Raw genomic sequence first — 17,616 nt, 5'->3', positions numbered from 1 at the left:
CATAAGCCACCTTAGTTCCATCACACTTGAGACCGCTTGCTCAAGTAGAAGGAAGAATGCTCTGCCCACTTTGCTCCAGTCCTTACTGTAACTCCATGGATTTTAATACCAACTAAAACATTGTAAAGTTAAAATTCCAATTTTTTGCTCTCCAAAGTTATAGAAATGTTCAAGTCAGTGTAAGATGAGTAATTCATCCATAAATCTCTTCCAATTAAACATACTGTAATTTGTTATATACTTCTTATTCTTTTGTAATTTTGAGATGCACAGTTGTTATTTAGGATGTAATAAAGAATCAGAGTTAGCAAGAAAATCTACCCCTTAAAATCTATATTAGACAAATTTTATTAGCAGGACAAACTGCCTTTTTTGTGAATCTTAATTGATTTAATATTGTTGCTTTCTTATTTTATAAATCTTTAGATTGTGAATACAATTGACCTTCAAATTGTTTCTTATAAACAATTCAATTCATAGCTATTTGTCAAAAAAGAGGTTGTTTGGGTGTTTTGTAGTTTAAAGAAGTCGAATTTTGCTTTGCCACCAGAAAATTGGTTGCAAAGAATTAAATTTTAAACAAGGGTGTAATACTAGTATTTGACCAGCAGAGACAGTATGTTTTCATTTTAAAGTGAAATCCTGCGAAGAAGAAAACACCCGTTTGCTTGTTGAGACGTCATTGGTGTGCAATTCCCGGAAGTTAGACAATAAAATGTTTTTTATGGTTGTAACTGAAAAATAATACAGTACCAAATAAATTCAAAACATGGACGACAACGTGTTATGTATAATTGGAAAGGTTTTGCTATTTTTTGACATTTAACTTTGATAAACTGTCAGTAAAGAAAAAAGAGAAAAACGGGACTATACTTTTATTTTTGTAGAAACACCGGAAATAATTTTTGGCTTCCGAAATTGATCCGTTGGTGTGTATACTAACGTGGAGTTTAGACATAAGACAGCGTTAATCGTCAGCGAAAAATAGTGGAAGATGGCGTGGATTATCACCGGAACTTGTGCATGTGTTTTGCTTTGACGGCGGAATCACGGAGACCCTCTCTTGTTGAAAAACAATGGTGTAAAGGTTTCCAAGTCAGTGAACAAGCCATAGCTTCCTGGTAAAAACCTGTCAACAGAGTGAAGGGACATTCTTGTCAGTTTATCTACAGACACGTTAGATCTCTATCTGCATCTGCTCCAACAAAATGACCGAAAACACGTCAGCGATCCCCGTCCTGCCGCTGCTCATCAACGGCTTCATGTCTGTTCTCGGCTGTATGGCCACTCTGAAACTCATCCCAGCTTTCAAAGAACATTTCATCGCTGCCCGGCTGTACGGAATGGACCTCAACAAAACCGTCAAAAAGGAAGTGTGAGTCTTTTATTTTACATGAATCTATCTGCTGTGCGTTTTTTCTATAGTGTATCATGTCATGTCTATCCTCTCTTTGCAGTCCAGAGTCTCAAGGAGTCATCAGTGGGACAGTATTCCTAATTGTCCTCTTTTGCTTCATCCCAGTGCCTTTTCTCAGCTGCTTTGTTGGAGATCAGTGTTTGGGCTTTCCACATGATGAGGTTGATCTATTAAACTGCTGCAAAATTAATGTTTTATCTCATGTCTTTGCCATGATGTTTTAATTTGTCTTGTTTGTCCTGCAGTTCGTCCAACTGATTGGCGCCCTTCTGGCCATCTGTTGCATGATCTTTTTGGGCTTTGCTGATGATGTGCTGAACCTGCGATGGAGACACAAGCTGCTTCTTCCCACCGTGGCTTCTCTGCCTCTGCTCATGGTCTACTTTACCAACTTTGGCAATACAGTCATCGTGGTGCCCAAGCCCTTCAGAGTTCTGTTTGGGCTTCACTTAGATCTTGGTGAGTTGCAGAAATGTTTAGACACTAAAGACGTCTCAGCACTCCCAAAAATCCATTCTTTAGGTTCTGTGTCTAAACAATGATGAGGTGTGGCCCTTCTGAAGAAGGGTAGCTTGGATCCAAACATTATGGAAAATTACTTTTACTGTTACAATTACAATTACTGTATCCAACTTACCATGTTGTAGGTTAAATTGTTGGAAAAAATATTTTGCACAAATACTTGATTTCCTGAACAAAATATTTAAAAAAAAATGTCAATCTGGCTTTAGGACAAATCACAGTATGTAGAAACTTTTCTGTTCTGGTGCTGCTGGATCTTAGTGCCGCCTTTGAATCATTAGATCACCAGATTTTATTTGACAGACTTAGGAATGGGATTGGCCTCCCAGGAAATGTTCTTTACTTGTTTCATTACTATCTCACAGATCGACTCTTTTTTTGTAAATATGGATACACGGTCTTCAAGAATCTGCAGAATAAGTTGTGGGGTTCCCCAAGGGTCAATTCTGGGTCGACTACTTTTTATATGTTGCTGCTTGTAGATGTCATTAGGAGACACGGCATTGACTTTCACAGCTATGCTGATGATACACAGCTTTACATTGCTGTCTCCTTTTGACCTTGAACCCATTGACACTCTTTTAAACTGTATTTTAGATATAAAGTTGTGGATGACAGAAACCTCTTGCAGCTCAACCAGGACAAAACTGAAGTTTTAATCATTGGTCCTGAAGACAAGAGAGAGATGATTTTACCCAAACTCAGGAATTTTAAACCTTCTCAATGTGTCAGAAACCTGGGCATACGTTTCAACTCTGACCTGAGTTTTATTCCCTTACATCAGAAACGTTGTGAAAACAGGATTTTATCATCTTAAAACATTGCCATACTCCGCCTTTTCCGCCGCATACTTTTATTTCCAGTCGTTTAGATCAGTGTTTTTCAACCAGTGTGCCGTGGGAGATGGTCAAGTGTGCCGTGGGAAATTGCCCTCATTAATTGATTTAACAACATTTCCCATCTCCAGGATTTCAGCTCTCTTTTCATCCAAACAGGCCCTGATAAAACCCTGAGTAGTTAGGAATATAAAAGATCGTAAAATACTTTTTCTTTGCGTTTATTTTATTTTATTAAAGACATTTTGATAAGAATGACGTTACCACGATTCAGCTGCAGCTCCGGCTGTATTTTGGAAAAGTCCCGTCGCTTTAACTGTCTCCAATTCAATTCAATTCAATTCAATTTTATTTGTATAGCCCAAAATCACAACAACAGTCGTCTCGATGGGCTTCGAAGTAAAACATGAAATCAAAAGGATCACGAATACAAAGAGTTCAATAGAAAAATACTAAAATGAACTAACAAACTGACTAAGCTATACTGGCATCCCTGCCCTTAGACCCCCCTTCGCGGTAAGGAAAAACTCCCAAAAAAACCGGATTCCGGAAAAAACGAAGAAACCTCAGGGGTGCCCACATGAAGGAGGGATCCTCCCCCAGGACGGACAGGCGATTTACCAGAAATCTTAGAGAATAATTAACTTATCTAAATCTACAACTACATATATAAAAGTCCAGCAGACGAGCTTCATCCAGCCGTGGTTGTGGGGACAGTCAAAGGCGCGAGTCGAGCCGGAGACAGGAACCACAGCCAGGTGTAGGAGCAGGAGCAGAGACGAGGTACTCGGTCAGGTACAGAGCAGAGACGAGCCAGAGATGAGCCAGAGGCAGGATCCACAGCCAGGTGTAGGATCAATCATTCTTGGGGAGCTTAATCACATGTCATCAGTCTGACCAATCAGAAGTGGTTAAAGTCTTCACTTCCTTGTCCCGATTTAGCTCGTAAAGTCGCTCAGTTCTAACAAAAATAGCAGCTAAAGCTCGTCTTTAGCGGTGTAGCTTTCCACAGAGTCCGGTATCAGAACGTGGAACAAGTGAACAAAACAATGAAGCTCCGAAAAGCGATCTCCGCTGGCCGTTTTATGCACTACATCTCCCATGATGCATTGGGTTGTGAGAGTGACAGCGCACAAGATCTGTTGTTAAACGTCTTGAAACCAACGAACACCCTATCTAACTGTTTGTAAATCTTCTAACTTAACTTTTATTGCATCTTTTAGAAAAAAAATAGCTGCAGTTTCCAGCTTTTTCTGCAACAATTATCTCAAAAATGCATGTGAGACTGTGGAGGGAGGGGCTGTAGATCAATACAGACTGAGTTTTTCTGAGTTCTCCTTTTTTTTTAATTTTTGGATGCTGGTGTGCCGCGGGATTTTTTTTAAGGTTAAAGTGTGCCGTGGCTCAGAAAAGGTTGAAAAACACTGGTTTAGATTACTGTAAGGCCCTGGGGGGTATTCCAGAAAGCAGGTTATGCTAGCTCCCACGATAAGTTTGAGGCTAAGAAAGTTGATAACCTCAGCTTTCGGTTCCAGAAATGGAGGTATGTTTCAGGGTATGTCAAGTTGCCATAGCAACTCATGCTCTGAACATAACCTGGTCCGGAGCAGGTTTAGTTGAAGCTTAGTTTGTTTACAGAGAGGTGAAGCAGCATGGCGTGTCCATTTGAAGATGATTTAGTGGATGAAGAAGCTCAGATAATACTTTTTCCACCATGAGAAGGTGATAAGACCACATATGGATGTTGGAAAGATAAACTTTTTTACTTTGATCTAACGTAATTATTTGCTTCAGTTAAGATAAATCATTTTTTTTGTTAGAAATTTTTTTTTTAAATTACACGTAGTTTTCAGACAGTTATATTCCTTTCGTTCAAATTAATTCAATTAAGTAGGTGTAACTTTGATGCAGCTGTTAGATCGGCACCGCAAGGGATTCTGGGATATCATTCCCTTTGCCTGTCTGGACGGATTTGGGTTTAAGTGTGGGTTTTTTACAAAATGTGTTTAGTTGTATAGCTGTTTTACTGTGTTTCACCGTGTTTGGCAGAGCTATTTTGTCCTACTATGCTTACGTCTCTGCACCATGAGTGAGAGTAAAGGATAGGATGATGAGTTTATAAAGCACCCCTACCTCTTAGTACTTATATGACAGTGACGGAAAATTCTTTAGTGAGTTTTTGCACTCGGTGCATTTTTTTTCCGTTCTTTTTTTTGTTGTAAAAATGAGCATATCTGCCGGCTAAAACTGAGACATATGAAAGTTCAAGAAATATAAGTAATTAAGATGGAAAAAAGATTAATGGAGTAATGTGACATTTAGTTAGATAAATACGTAAATTTGAGTTGTATAAACAATTATTGAGTTTGAATAAATTTAACTAAATTATTTAAATTATTTTTCAGCCGTGTTACTTTTTTGATGGACTTATAATTTTTAACCGCCGTCATTAAAATCTCAGACTCCGTCTCACTTCCGTCTCAAGTGTCGCGCTTTATTTTTTTCTCTCCACGCGTTTCCATGGTGACTCCAGAAATCGGCGATCTATTGAGAATGTCTTTATGTACCGTGCGTTAACCCAGGGTTACCAAGTCGAGCGTAATTACGCCAACTCATATCCGGTCTTTTGGAACCGACATACCAAGAGTAAGCAAGTTCAGGCGGATTTCAGCCAGAGTTCAGGCTCAAAGTCAGGCTAGTTTAAACATGCTTCCTGGAATACCCCCCTGCTCTCTGATTTACCCAAAAAGCCTCTTTCAAACCTACAGCTATTACTAGGTTAGTAATATTATTATTAGTTATTATTATTATAACTATTTTTGTTCTATGTATTATTATTTTTATATCCTAATTTTTTTGTATGTTATTATTACTATATACTGTTTCTTTCTCCAGTGCTTCCTCTTGGGGATCCATTGTTCTGGGGCACTACCAGCTCCGCCTGTAGAGGGTGCTGTTACTGTGGTCCCACTCTATAGCTGTAGATCGGGCCCTAAGCTTCTGTGTTGAGCGGGCGGTGTGGCAATTATCCCCTGTGGTCAGATCAATTGTAAAATATGGAAGTGCAGTCATAACATTTAGGTTTTTCTCATATTCTGCAGGGATCCTCTACTATGTCTACATGGGAATGCTTGCAGTTTTCTGCACAAATGCCATCAACATCTTAGCAGGCATCAACGGTATTGAGTCTGGTCAAGCTCTGTTTATCTCTGGCTCCATCATCATCTTCAATCTGCTAGAGCTCAGTGGTAGGGGGATGCTTTTCTCCTGTGGAAATTATAATTAAACTGTAATCCTCATTTGCTTGTTTTGTTTTTAAATATCTTACATTATCAAGTATAATTTATTTATACATTTCCACTTCTCATAAAAGAAGAAAGTTAAAATCAACCACTGTACATATAATCTGTTAAAATGTATAAAATAAATATCAAAATCAGAAAATTAAAATAAATAACCATAGTTTCTTTTTTTTAATTCTCCAAACATAAACCATATATTTTGGGTTTTCTTTATCAGGTGATTATCGCGACGACCATGTTTTCTCCCTGTACTTCATGATACCGTTTTTCTTCACTACCTTAGCCCTTTTGTACCACAACTGGTGAGTCGTACCGAAGCCGTTTTACCAAATCAGATTTCTGTGTTTGGAGGTCCAGATGGATATCAACGGCTCCTGAGTTAATTTGTCGACTTTCGCTTCATTTTGACAGGTACCCCTCATCCGTGTTTGTGGGAGACACTTTCTGCTACTTTGCCGGGATGACCTTCGCTGTTGTCGGTATCCTGGGACACTTCAGCAAGACGATGCTCCTCTTCTTCATCCCTCAAGTGATCAACTTTGTCTATTCCTTGCCTCAGCTTTTTCATATTATCCCTTGCCCCAGACATCGGCTCCCCAGGTTAGTTTTACTCTTTCATGTTCCTTTACATGTTAAATTATTCGTTTTCTTTTTTTGATAAGTACTTCTTTGTTCCTATTTCTGAAAGACTGAATCCAGAAACAGGAAAACTGGGAATGAGCTATTCAAAATTTAAACAGAAAGATCTCTCCAAGCTGGGAAACCTAATTTTAAAGGTGAGTCTTCTTTCTGCTTGTTCCTGTCTTGATACTCCTATATTTGGGTTGTGGAAGGTACAGAGAGCAGGTGTCTGAGCTGTTGCCCAGAAAATCCTTATGAGTGTTGCTCAGTTATTGCTGTGGACAGGAGGTGAATTGTTTCTGCTCTACTTCACCTGCTATGTTTGTGTGTGGTGTCAAAAAGCAGTGGGATTATTCAGTTACATGTTTGAAACACAGCACCAAAACACTCTCAGGAAATGAAAATCGGATGCAATAAAAACAGTTTTAAGGAGAACATGTTTGGTATCACAGATCGGTTTCTGACCTGATTTTAGACTCACTGACATGTTGTTTCCTTACATTATCAAAAGTGTGACTTTAATAAAGTAAAAGTTGGGATATTTATGCTCATGGTCTGTAGATGTTTTGGCTTTTCTGAAAATAATAGCATTGATTCCCATTAGGTAGCAGAGTTATTAAAGCTGCTGGAGGTGCGACGGGGGCAGGAGGGAGATGATTTTATTGAGTGCAACAACATGACTTTAATAAATCTAGTGATAAAGATCCTGGGACCCGTCCATGAGAGAAACCTCACAGTCATCATGCTCATCATACAGGTATGGAGGTGACCTGCTGCTCATGTTCTGCAAGATCTTTGATGAAAGTCACTTGACCTGCTCCTGTCTGTGTCCTCTGCAGGTGTTGGGCAGCGCAGTGGCTTTTGGGATACGTTATCATCTGGTGCGACTCTTCTATGATGTCTAGACGGTTCACAAAGAAACGGCAAAAAGCAAGCACACTGAGAAAACTTCATATGTTGTGAAACTATTGGAGGGCTTCTGGTTCATCTGTTTTGGATTGGACTCTGTTGCTGTTCTGCCGTTGACAGTAGTACATCCAGACATATAAGGGTCTCACATAAAGATTTGCACTGAGTTACAGTAAAAAACAATGCACTTGCCTATCCATCTGAAAAGTATATTTTCATACTTTTTAAGGACAGTTCAGTAAGTGGGGACAACTTTGTTCAATCCAGCTAAAATCTTTGGCTGAATTTGCTCTAATATTGTGATGATTTATAGAAAGAAGTTTTCTGAAAAGAAAATCAAACATACATGTGCAGCATGCTTTCACAGAGTCTTCTCCAGACGCAAAAGATCACAATAGTGGTCACTGTAAGAAAAAAGCCAATAAGCTTTTTGTGTTACTAGGTGGGCACAGGTAAATCCGGAGTGGGGATTAGTAAAACCTTTTTTAGGGTGAAGGGTGTTGAGACAAGTGAAATGAATGCAACTGTTCTGAATAAAACCCTTAATTATTGATTTGAAAACATGCTTTTCAATTGTTTCTCCTTATCATTTTTCAATAATTTTACATGCAATGCATCCAAGTGGCATCCAATGCCAATGGGAAGCCACTTGCACAAGTGTCCATCAAATGTGGGATATACCAAGGTGATGCTCTGTCCCCACTGCTGTTCTGCATAGGTTTGAACCCTCTCAGCCAAATAATCACCAAGACTGGCTATGGATACCGACTCAGAAATGAGTCCTACATCAGTCACCTCCTTTACATGCTACAAGCTAAGAGCAAGCGTGACATTGACTCGCTGATCCACACCACCAGGATCTACAGTACTGACATTGGGATGTCATTCGGGCTCGAGAAATGTAGCCGGATGGTGACAAAGGGAGGCAAGGTAGTCCACACAGGAGGGGTCTCACTCCCAGAAGGAACAATAGCAGACATCGAGGACAGTTACAAGTACCTTGGAATTCCACAGGCAAATGGCAACCTGGAGCAGGCAACAAGGAAAACTGCAACAGCTAAATACCTCCAACGAGTAAGGCAAGTCCTGAGAAGCCAGCTCAATGGCAAGAATAAGACCCAGGCAATAAACGCACTGCCAGTTATCAGATACCCTGCAGGAATAATAAGATGGACAAAGAAAGAGATACAGACCACGGATGTTAAGACACGAGAGCTCCTCACCATGCATGGAGGGTTCCATCCCAAATCCAGCACCCTGAGGCTGTATGCTAGCCGCAAGGAAGGAGGCCGAGGACTAGTGAGCGTAGAAGCCATTATCCAGGATGAAACATCCAAGATGCATGAGTACATCAAGCTCAAGGCCCCAACTGACAGTGTGCTCAGTGAATGTCTCAGGCAATGGAGAGCAGAGGATGCAGTGCTGGAGGACAGATCCTCATGAGAGGGCAAACCCCTGCATGGAATGTACCACCGGATCATAACTGAAGTGGCTGATATCAAGAAGTCCTATCAATGGCTAGAAAGGGCTGGCCTACAGGACAGCACTGAAGCACTCATCCAAGAAGCTCAGGAACAAGCCCTGACCACGCCCTGAGAATGAGAGGGCAAAGATCCTGTGGGACTTCCAGATCCAGACTGATAGGATGGTAATGGTGAACCAACCAGACATTGTAGTGGTGGATAAAGAACAGAGGAAAGCTGTTGTGGTGGATGTGCCAGAGCCAAGCGATGGGAACATCAGGAAGAAGGAACATGAGAAACTGGAGAAATACCAGGGACTCAGAGAAGAATTGGGGAACGCCTGGAAAGTGAAGGTGACAGTGGTGCCTGTGGTGATTGGAGCACTCCGGGCAGTAACCCCCAAGCTGGAGGAGTGGCTGCAACAGATACCTGGAAAGACCTCAGACCTCTCAGTCCAGAAAAGCGCAGTGCTAGGAACAGCTAAGATACTGCAGGACCCTCGAGCTCCCAGGCCTCTGGTGGAGGACCCGAGCTTGGAGGAGAAACCACCCGTGGAGGGTGAGAGGGGCGTTTTTATTTTTAAAGAGGGAGAGAGAGAGAGTCCGCATTTTTTTATCATGCAGATCACTGTCTGGCTTTATTTCTTTTGGTGGACTTTACATATAAGAATAATGAGGAAATTCTAACTATTGAAGCAACGGAGAAATGCATTTGACAGTTTTATAGAGGTAAGTGTGAGGCCTCTGATGTTTCCCAACTAAATCAGTCTTGTGTGCCTGTTGATTTTTATATATATATATATATATATATATATATATATATATATCTTTAGTAAACTAAGACTTGTAAGTTAGTTTTTACTCCTATACCTCCAATTAAAATAAATTAAATAATAATTAGATGTTTTGATAAAAGTCAAAAGAAAATAAACACGGTTGTGACGCGGAACTATACATTTACACTTTGTTTCTTCCGGACCAATGTGTCGCACTGAGTTCCGATACTGAAAGAACTCGTCTGTCATCCTCAAAACTGTGTTTGTAATCACTTTTATGAAGATATACCTGGTAAGGTAATTTAATAATGTGTCACTTTTTATCTTTTTAACGACGTTTGTTGCAACCTCGCGATATTTGGTGCATCTCTGACTTGTAGGGATGCCACTCGTTAAACGCGTGAAAAAGAAAACGCTTAAATTGGACTGTGAATGGGGCTCATGTCAGGAGACGTTCAGTCGAATTGAGAAGTTCTGCGAACACGCAGAAGCTCATCTGACCGCTCCGAGCATCGATGAAGATGCTGACGGTATGTTTAAGTCTACATGGAGTACTTGTTTACATTGAGAGTTTTGGTACTTATGTCATCTTTTTGCTTCTCTTGTGAAGAGGAGAGGAACTGTCTGTGGAGAGACTGTGGCTTCTGCACCGTGGAGGGATCCGGAGAGCTGCGGAGGCACGTCTTCTTTCACTGTTACCACACAAAGCTGAAGCAGATGGGTCAGCAGGTCCTCGATGCTCAGCCGGAAGTTGGCAATTGCTCCATCGCTCAGCACAACCGCAACATCATCCCCGAACTTCCAGACAACTTTGTCTGCCTCTGGGAGGAATGTGATGTAAGACCCACTGCGCTGATTCATTTTTAGGTCATGGTAATCAAGCCGTTTCAACCTCTGATTGGTACTATGGAGCTAGAAGTGTTTTCAGTTTCTCTGAGCCTTTGGTAGAGGTTGGAGAACTACATTGGTTCTGACCAACCAAGGAATGAAGATAAAATAATCTGTAATGGAGCAGATACAGAGGACAAAGGTGACATCAGGAGAAGAATAAAAGCCAGCTGCAGGGACGTTAAGGGTTACCTTGAGACGGGCTCCCTTTATCCCTTCCCAGTGTTAGTGAAGCCTCAGTGACAGTTGTTTGGGACTTTTGACCTAAAAGCCTTTAGGAGGGAACTCATCAATGCATTCTAAGTATGCGATAAAGGCAGGTTTATAACATACAATGTATATATTGACTGCAAAAAGAATTCATCAGCTACCCGGGGAAAATTTTCTTCAATTATTTTCCGTAAGGGTGACTACTGTTCCCCTTTAACATTTTATTTGTCGACATTAATGTTGTTAAAGACCCTCTTTAATCATCTTTTGATCTATTTTACAAACATTTCTAGTGGTCTTTCAGTCACGATTTTGCTGTTTTTAGCCAAAAACCTTTGTCGTTTTCAAGGACATAGTTTCAGCAGAGCAGCAGTAGTTCATTAGAAATTCACCTCTCTGAGATGTGGGCAACCCACCCACATCTGCCTACCCTGTTGCTGAGAGATCTCTGTTTACATGCTCTCTTGCTATCCTGCAGCCCCTCATACCCCCCCCCCCCAACCTAACATTACAGATACAACAAAAAGTGTGAGCAATATTGGAGCTATATGTCATCAATTATAAGAAAAATGCTGCAAGATCATGCTTAAAGAACGTTTCTGGTTATTGTATTGCAGATGAACAGCTGACTGTGTGAGGGCTTATTTTTTATTTATTTTTAAGTGAGGACATTGACTAAACCAGGGCTTATGAATCAGAGCCACAAGTGAACAAAATTACTCAGAAATGTAAATTTCCAGCATCTTATCACTTTGAAATATCGGTTAAACAGTTGGAATTTTTTTAATGCAACATCAAAAGTCTCCTTTTATAAAGGAAAAAAAAATCTGGTTGGCTATAAGTTACGATTATCCAATGCCTTTTTTTTTATAATGCTTTATAATGCTTTTTTTTCCATTTCCCGTGACCCGCATTGGTCAAAGCAACCGCCATATGAAAACCCAGAGTGGTTCTACCGTCACGTGGAGATGCATGGTCTGGCCATAGATATCCCACAAGGGGAGTGCGAGTTCCCCATACGCTGCAGATGGAAAGGTAAGAATATTGTAACATAGTGTAAACCTGTTTGCTTAACTGGAGTTTTTCAATAGATAGATAGATGGATAGATAGATAGATAGATAGATAGATAGATAGATAGATAGATAGATAGATAGATAGATCTATTTAGAATGTGAAATGGTTAAGTGTTAGTCTTGTTGTTCAGATTGTGAAGCCACTGCAAAAGGGCGTCCCAAGCTGCGAGAACACCTACGCAGCCACACACAGGAGAAGCTGGTGGCCTGCCCAGGCTGTGGAGGGATGTACGCAAACAACACCAAATTCTTTGACCACATCATACGACAGAGTGCCATGGAAGGTGAGCTAAGCTATTTAGAAACTGGGTAGTTGGCAGCATGATCCCAACTTGCTTTCATTCTGTGCGTGGCTTTGTCGCAGGTCAGAGGTTCCAGTGTTCTCACTGTTTTAAACGGTTTGCAACAGAACGACTGCTGAGGGACCACATGAGGACTCACGGTAAGTTTCCGTTAGTCTGAGTCCTTAAGACAAGATCATTTTTCAACACTTGAGCTCAGTCACTAAAGTATATACTATAACATCTATTTATACCTATTTAGATCCTAAAACCTTTTTACATTTGACCAGAATTTTACTTAATAAAGATAAAAAGTAACACATTATTAAATTACCTTTACTTGCTTCTGTTTGATAATCAAGCGAATCATTTGTTCACACATTGAGTTCACTTTGATTCTCACCATACATCATTGTTTCTCTCCAATACATTTATGTATTTTGTACCCAGAAATTCTTTATTTTTAATCACATTATCTGACGTCACTGGTAGTTTTTATTTAGTCAATCAAAAATCTTTAAACCATAAATTTCTTAGAAAAATTAATTCTGTTACACTTTACTGTCATTTGTGTTTATCCTTGTCCAAAGTAAAAGTGGAACAGCATTTAAACTGACCTGCTGAGTTTTGTTCTCACTACTGTCCTCAATAAATTGTCACGAATAAAAATCAAAAGCTCCACAGCTGCATTCTGTAGAATGAAAGAAACTGCATCCACTGTTGCCAGGAAAAAAAGCTGAAAAGGGTGCTTCTTTTTTTACAGCTAAAGTCACACTTTTTGAGCATCTACATAAATCCAAAAATTCCTGATGGCCCTGTTGGCAAACACCACAACAGATGCCAGTCCCATGAATTGAACACAGAAGTTCTACTTTCTCCCTATAGCCTGTTTATATAGTTCCTGACATCCGTGGTTCTAAGCACCTTCCAGAAGAATCTAAATTGAAACAAGGTCAAGGCAAGAATTCAGTTTTGGACCGTAAATCCTATTGGAAACATGTATCAGGCTGTTAAAACCAGACAAGCCATCGCCTTCAAAAGCATCCATATATTAATTGTAGTTTTGATTTGTCTCTCATTTATGGAACAGTGAGTCACTACAAGTGTCCCTTATGCGATATGACCTGCCCAACGCCGTCGGCTCTCCGCAGCCACATCAAGTTCCGCCACAGTAACGAGAAACCATACAGCTGCGACTACTGTGAATACAGGTATCGCCTGCTATGTGGCTGTTTACATGAAGGAGAAGAGAGGGCTTTTAGATGTACAGTTGAAATTTTTATTTTTATTTCAATTGCAGCTGTAAGAACCTAATCGACCTGCGCAAACACTTGGACACTCACAGCAGTGATCCGGCGTTCCGTTGTGACTTTCCCGGCTGTAGTTTCGCCTCCCGTAATCTTGGCACCATGAAGATCCACTACAAAAAAGAGCATGAGGTTGTGTGGTTACATGTTTTTATCCTCTTCAATTTGCATTTAAATAACTCTGTTTGTTCCTCATGAAGGGGACTTTTACAGCTCGTTACAAATGTCACGTGTGCGGCCAGTGCTTCACTAGAGGCAATAGCCTCACTGTTCATCTGCACAAGAAGCACCAGTTCAAATGGCCTTCTGGACATCCCAGGTTCAGGTCTGTTTCTAACTTGCATCAATGTAAATAATATGCCTGCTTTTGGTGTTTATGGGTGTTTTTCACTGTTGTTTCAGGTACAAAGAGCACGAGGATGGTTTCATGCGACTGCAGCTGATTCGCTATGAGAGCGTGGAGCTGACGGAGCAGCTGATGCGGGAAAGGCAAAAGCGGCAAACAGAGGAGGACACTGGCAGCGAGCACGCTGAAGATCAGGAGCTGGAGGAAGAACCCATGGCAGCTTCAGAGGTGCAGGTTGAATTAAGAGGGGTGCTGCTGGAGGAGAAGAGGAATGAGGAGCTGAACGTTGGTGCAGAAGAAGGTGTGCAGGAAGAGGGTGTGTTATACGTCCTCTCAGAGGGAGAAAGCTCTGTTCTGCTGGAGCTCCAGGACACCACACAGCAGCAACAGATGTAGGTGGACAATCTTGATGCAAACAGACGTTGGTAAAGCTGTACTGTATAGAGAATTTATGGAAGAACACTTTTTGTATTATTTTGCTTACTAATTTAGAGTATAGTGGCAAGTGTTGTTAAACTCTTGTATTCAGTGTGTGAGTTATTTTCTTTTTTCTTTTTTTTGGAGAGAAACTACAGAATAAAAAATAAAAAAACATATTTGTCGACAAATGCTTAAATGACAAACAGTACGCACATTAAAGTACAGTACAGACCAAAGGTTTGGACACACCTTCTCATTTAAATGAATGGGAAGGTGTGTCCAAACTTTTGGTCTGTACTGTATGTGTTGAGTGTTGGTGGATCTGGTGTACTCGTCAAAATTCAGTGTTCAGTAGTTTCATCTTTTTATTTTCCCATATCAAGTTTTATTTGGTCTAATGGCTGAAGTTGGAGAATCTTTAAAGTTATTTACCCCAAATTTTCACTCTGTCTTTGACCCTAAGCAGTAGGCGGCAGTCACAGCCACGCTGTGGTGGTTTAACCCTCACAACCAACGCTCTAACCCTGAGCATCAAGCAGGGAGGTAATTCTTTTAAAGTCCCCTTGGTATGACCTGACCCTGGATTTGAACCCCAGACATCCTATTTTATTGCATTGTAATCATGTTTCCTCTACAGTATAAATAAAATAGTTTACAATTAATACATATGACAGACTCTCAACTTTTCACTGTGTAAACCCCCTGAGTTAATCTATAACAGGCTCTAAATCCTTCTCCACGCAACCACACAGATTAAGAAAAGTAGATTTAAAAATGTAAATAAGTAAAATGTAAGTAAATACATACGACTGACTGAATGCATGGATTCATCTCTGAAAACAAATGACATTTTTATAAAGAACAGACGCCTGTTGATTGGTAAATTGACTCAGCCAATCAGTGATTTCACTTTAATGCAATGACTTTTCTAGGATTCCAAGGGGGCTTCTATGGGTATATTTTCATTTTGCGTTAGTCGAGAAGCTTTTGGATTCAAAAAACGAAAAATGAAATCCTGGCAAGGCCAAGTATAAATGCTGCAAAACCGAATTATGGTAGATAATTTACATTAAGGTAATTATGATGATTTTTTTCTCTGTGTTTATCTTTGATTTCATAACTAGTATACAAAAAGCTTGTTGTAAAGGAGTTAGTTTATTGTGTTCAGCTGCTCCTTTAGTGTTTCTTTTTTGTACAAACTAAAGTTTGCCCTTATTCATTCATTCATTCATTCATTCATCTTTTAAGCTGTTTTGTCTCTTTTGGGGTCACGGGGCTGCCGGACAGTTCGCCAGTCTGTCACAGTTTACCTGTATGTTTTCTTAAAACCGGTATTGAACTTTGAACTGGAGCTCAAACATTATAATGCATTTTTTCCTGGATGTATTTGACATTTCTTGCTAAATAATTAAGATATCATTTTTTGGATGCTGGGTTGTGTGATTTGAACCATAAGAAAACGTTTTATAAAGTGGCGCCCTGTCCCAGCAGGATGCAGTACACATGATTAGCCGCAGATTAGGCAGCACACACAGCTTAGTGCTCTCTTATTCTGTTGCCAACTCCCAAATGCACAAGCACATTTTCTGCAGAGAGTCATGGCAGCAAATGATATTCAGCCTGCTGCTCCTGCTGATGTTTGTCCAGAGAGGAATTTCTCAGTTGCCTGACTGGAATGCAGAGCTGGAAGTTAGCGGTAAGAACTCCTCCCTCTACGATGATCTTGTTTTGTCATTGTGGACACTCTTGGATCAAACCAGTTTTTCCCGTAAAAGGTTTTTCTCAGTTGGATTTTTTTCCAGGTCAGGTTGTCAGGTTGAAGGAGTGCATAACCTGCACCTTCTGCTGCAGGTGAGACAGAATGGACTCCCCAGCCGGAGGTCACAGGCGACACGTACTGGTCGGGGTCAGCGCCTCTTTGTGTTGGAGGTTGTAAGGCGCGTCACCGGGAAGTGAGGCGAGACCGCTGTGGAAACTCCAACTGCTGCTGGCTTGGCTATAAGTCTCTGTGCAGAGGTCTGTTGTCATCAGCAGGTACAGATGGAGGCGCTCATTTACAGAGAAGTTATCCTTATTCAAAATGGCAGTTTTCCTCCTCCTCCCTGTGTGCACCAGTGAACTGTGGGAGGCCTGGTGTGGACTATAACGGAGTGCTGTATGGTAACGACTGGTGGGTGGGCTCTGTGGTCAGGTACACCTGTCGCTCTGGCTTCATGCTCATGGGAAACCCAACCAGCCTGTGCCAGCCTAATGGTCTCTGGACCCCAAAGCCCAGCTGCCTACGTGAGTTCACACTAACCGGACAACCAGACGCTGAAATCTCTGCCCCTTCTTTAGCTGTGCTGGCATCCTTTCAGGAATGTGTCAGAGGGGGAGCATCGAAGTCAGTGAGAGGGAGCTGAATGGGACGTGTAACTCCACCTGTGCTGATAAAAGCTACTTCGGCCCACCCAAACTAGGTTGCACTCGGATTGACAATTGTAAAAAGAAGGAGAGTGGCTGGAAGCGCTTTTTTGCTCAGTGTGTCCCATGCATTTGTGACTGCTCTCTGTCCTGTGGTGAGTAACTTCCATGATGAATCATGATCAGATGCACTCGGTGCTTGGATGTTCTTCATTATTATATTAAACATCTTTTAACCATCTATCTGTGAGAAGTTCTGTTTTTTTCCTTTCTAGTGTCTGCTAGGGAAAGCCTGATGACGCCCCAGAAGAAGAGACGCAGACGGTTTTGACGGCTTCTTCCAGCTGTGAGGACAAAGCAGAAAAACAAAATCAAAATACTTTTGAGGAGTCATTTTAGGACTTTCAGCTCTGCAAAAACTGAATCTTAATAAAGTAAAAAGACCACTGTTTAAAAAAAAAAGTCCTATTTCCTGTTTTGCAAGAAAAATAGCTTTTTGAAGAAAGTTTTTCAATAGCAAAATGATCTTAGATTAAAAAAAAACTAGTCTTAGTTACTGATTTTTTTTTATTTGTTAAAAAAAGAATTCATAGTAGGATCATCTTTCTTACGCCGTTGGCAGATTCTTTTTGCCTAATTAAAAAACATTGTTCAATTTTTTAGAATGGAGCTGTTATTTTCCCGTACAGTTATGTGAAAACACTAAAGGAAATATATCTGTGAAAATTCTATCGGGCAGTGGTTGTGTCAGACTTCCCGTCAGCTATTTTTAGTGACAAATATTCGGAAAATAAATTAGTACAACTCTTGAAAAATGTCTTTTTCTCATTTTCTTGTTGGTT

At 40.6% G+C, this 17,616-nt stretch overlaps 3 protein-coding genes across 9 annotated transcripts; all 3 read left to right on the top strand.

Moving 5' to 3' along the window:
* Window positions 1-662: 662 nt before the first annotated feature.
* Window positions 663-8,168, top strand: dpagt1 (dolichyl-phosphate (UDP-N-acetylglucosamine) N-acetylglucosaminephosphotransferase 1 (GlcNAc-1-P transferase)). The gene is made up of 9 exons (XM_004076334.5): window positions 663-1,375; window positions 1,458-1,578; window positions 1,663-1,876; window positions 5,877-6,023; window positions 6,295-6,379; window positions 6,489-6,677; window positions 6,766-6,853; window positions 7,303-7,455; window positions 7,538-8,168. The coding sequence occupies exons 1-9, from the start codon at window positions 1,209-1,211 to the stop codon at window positions 7,601-7,603; spliced, it is 1,230 nt and encodes a 409-aa protein (XP_004076382.1). The 5' UTR covers window positions 663-1,208; the 3' UTR covers window positions 7,604-8,168.
* A 1,367-nt stretch (window positions 8,169-9,535) lies between these two features.
* hinfp (histone H4 transcription factor) lies at window positions 9,536-14,545 on the top strand. Of its 4 annotated transcripts, none has more exons than XM_078930576.1 (10): window positions 9,536-9,798; window positions 10,226-10,375; window positions 10,456-10,682; window positions 11,867-11,978; window positions 12,149-12,301; window positions 12,382-12,459; window positions 13,389-13,509; window positions 13,599-13,737; window positions 13,806-13,930; window positions 14,008-14,545. In XM_078930576.1, exons 2-10 carry the CDS (start codon window positions 10,228-10,230, stop codon window positions 14,345-14,347), a joined length of 1,443 nt encoding a protein of 480 aa, XP_078786702.1. In that variant the 5' UTR covers window positions 9,536-9,798; window positions 10,226-10,227; the 3' UTR covers window positions 14,348-14,545. The 4 variants fall into 4 exon arrangements, with proteins under 4 accessions (XP_078786702.1, XP_020564574.1, XP_020564576.1 ...); XM_020708915.2 differs by lacking the exon at window positions 9,536-9,798 and adding an exon at window positions 10,021-10,137; XM_020708917.3 differs by lacking the exon at window positions 9,536-9,798 and adding an exon at window positions 10,036-10,142.
* Window positions 14,546-15,736: 1,191 nt separating this feature from the next.
* LOC110016388 (C4b-binding protein) lies at window positions 15,737-17,253 on the top strand. 4 transcript variants are annotated; one of them, XM_020708920.3, is made up of 5 exons: window positions 15,737-16,067; window positions 16,223-16,387; window positions 16,487-16,654; window positions 16,729-16,929; window positions 17,050-17,253. In XM_020708920.3, the coding sequence occupies exons 1-5, from the start codon at window positions 15,875-15,877 to the stop codon at window positions 17,103-17,105; spliced, it is 783 nt and encodes a 260-aa protein (XP_020564579.1). In that variant the 5' UTR covers window positions 15,737-15,874; the 3' UTR covers window positions 17,106-17,253. The 4 variants fall into 4 exon arrangements, with proteins under 4 accessions (XP_020564579.1, XP_020564578.1, XP_020564577.1 ...); XM_020708919.3 differs by having other exon boundaries at window positions 16,223-16,405; XM_020708918.3 differs by having other exon boundaries at window positions 16,223-16,654.
* The last annotated feature ends 363 nt before the right edge of the window (window positions 17,254-17,616 follow it).

This window comes from Oryzias latipes, chromosome 14 (genome assembly GCF_053564925.1).
Source record: "Oryzias latipes strain Hd-rR chromosome 14, Olatipes_Hd-rR_3.1".
NCBI lineage: Eukaryota > Metazoa > Chordata > Actinopteri > Beloniformes > Adrianichthyidae > Oryzias > Oryzias latipes.
The sequence above is the reverse complement of the archived record's forward strand: the minus strand, read 5'-3'. Positions and strand labels throughout refer to the sequence as shown.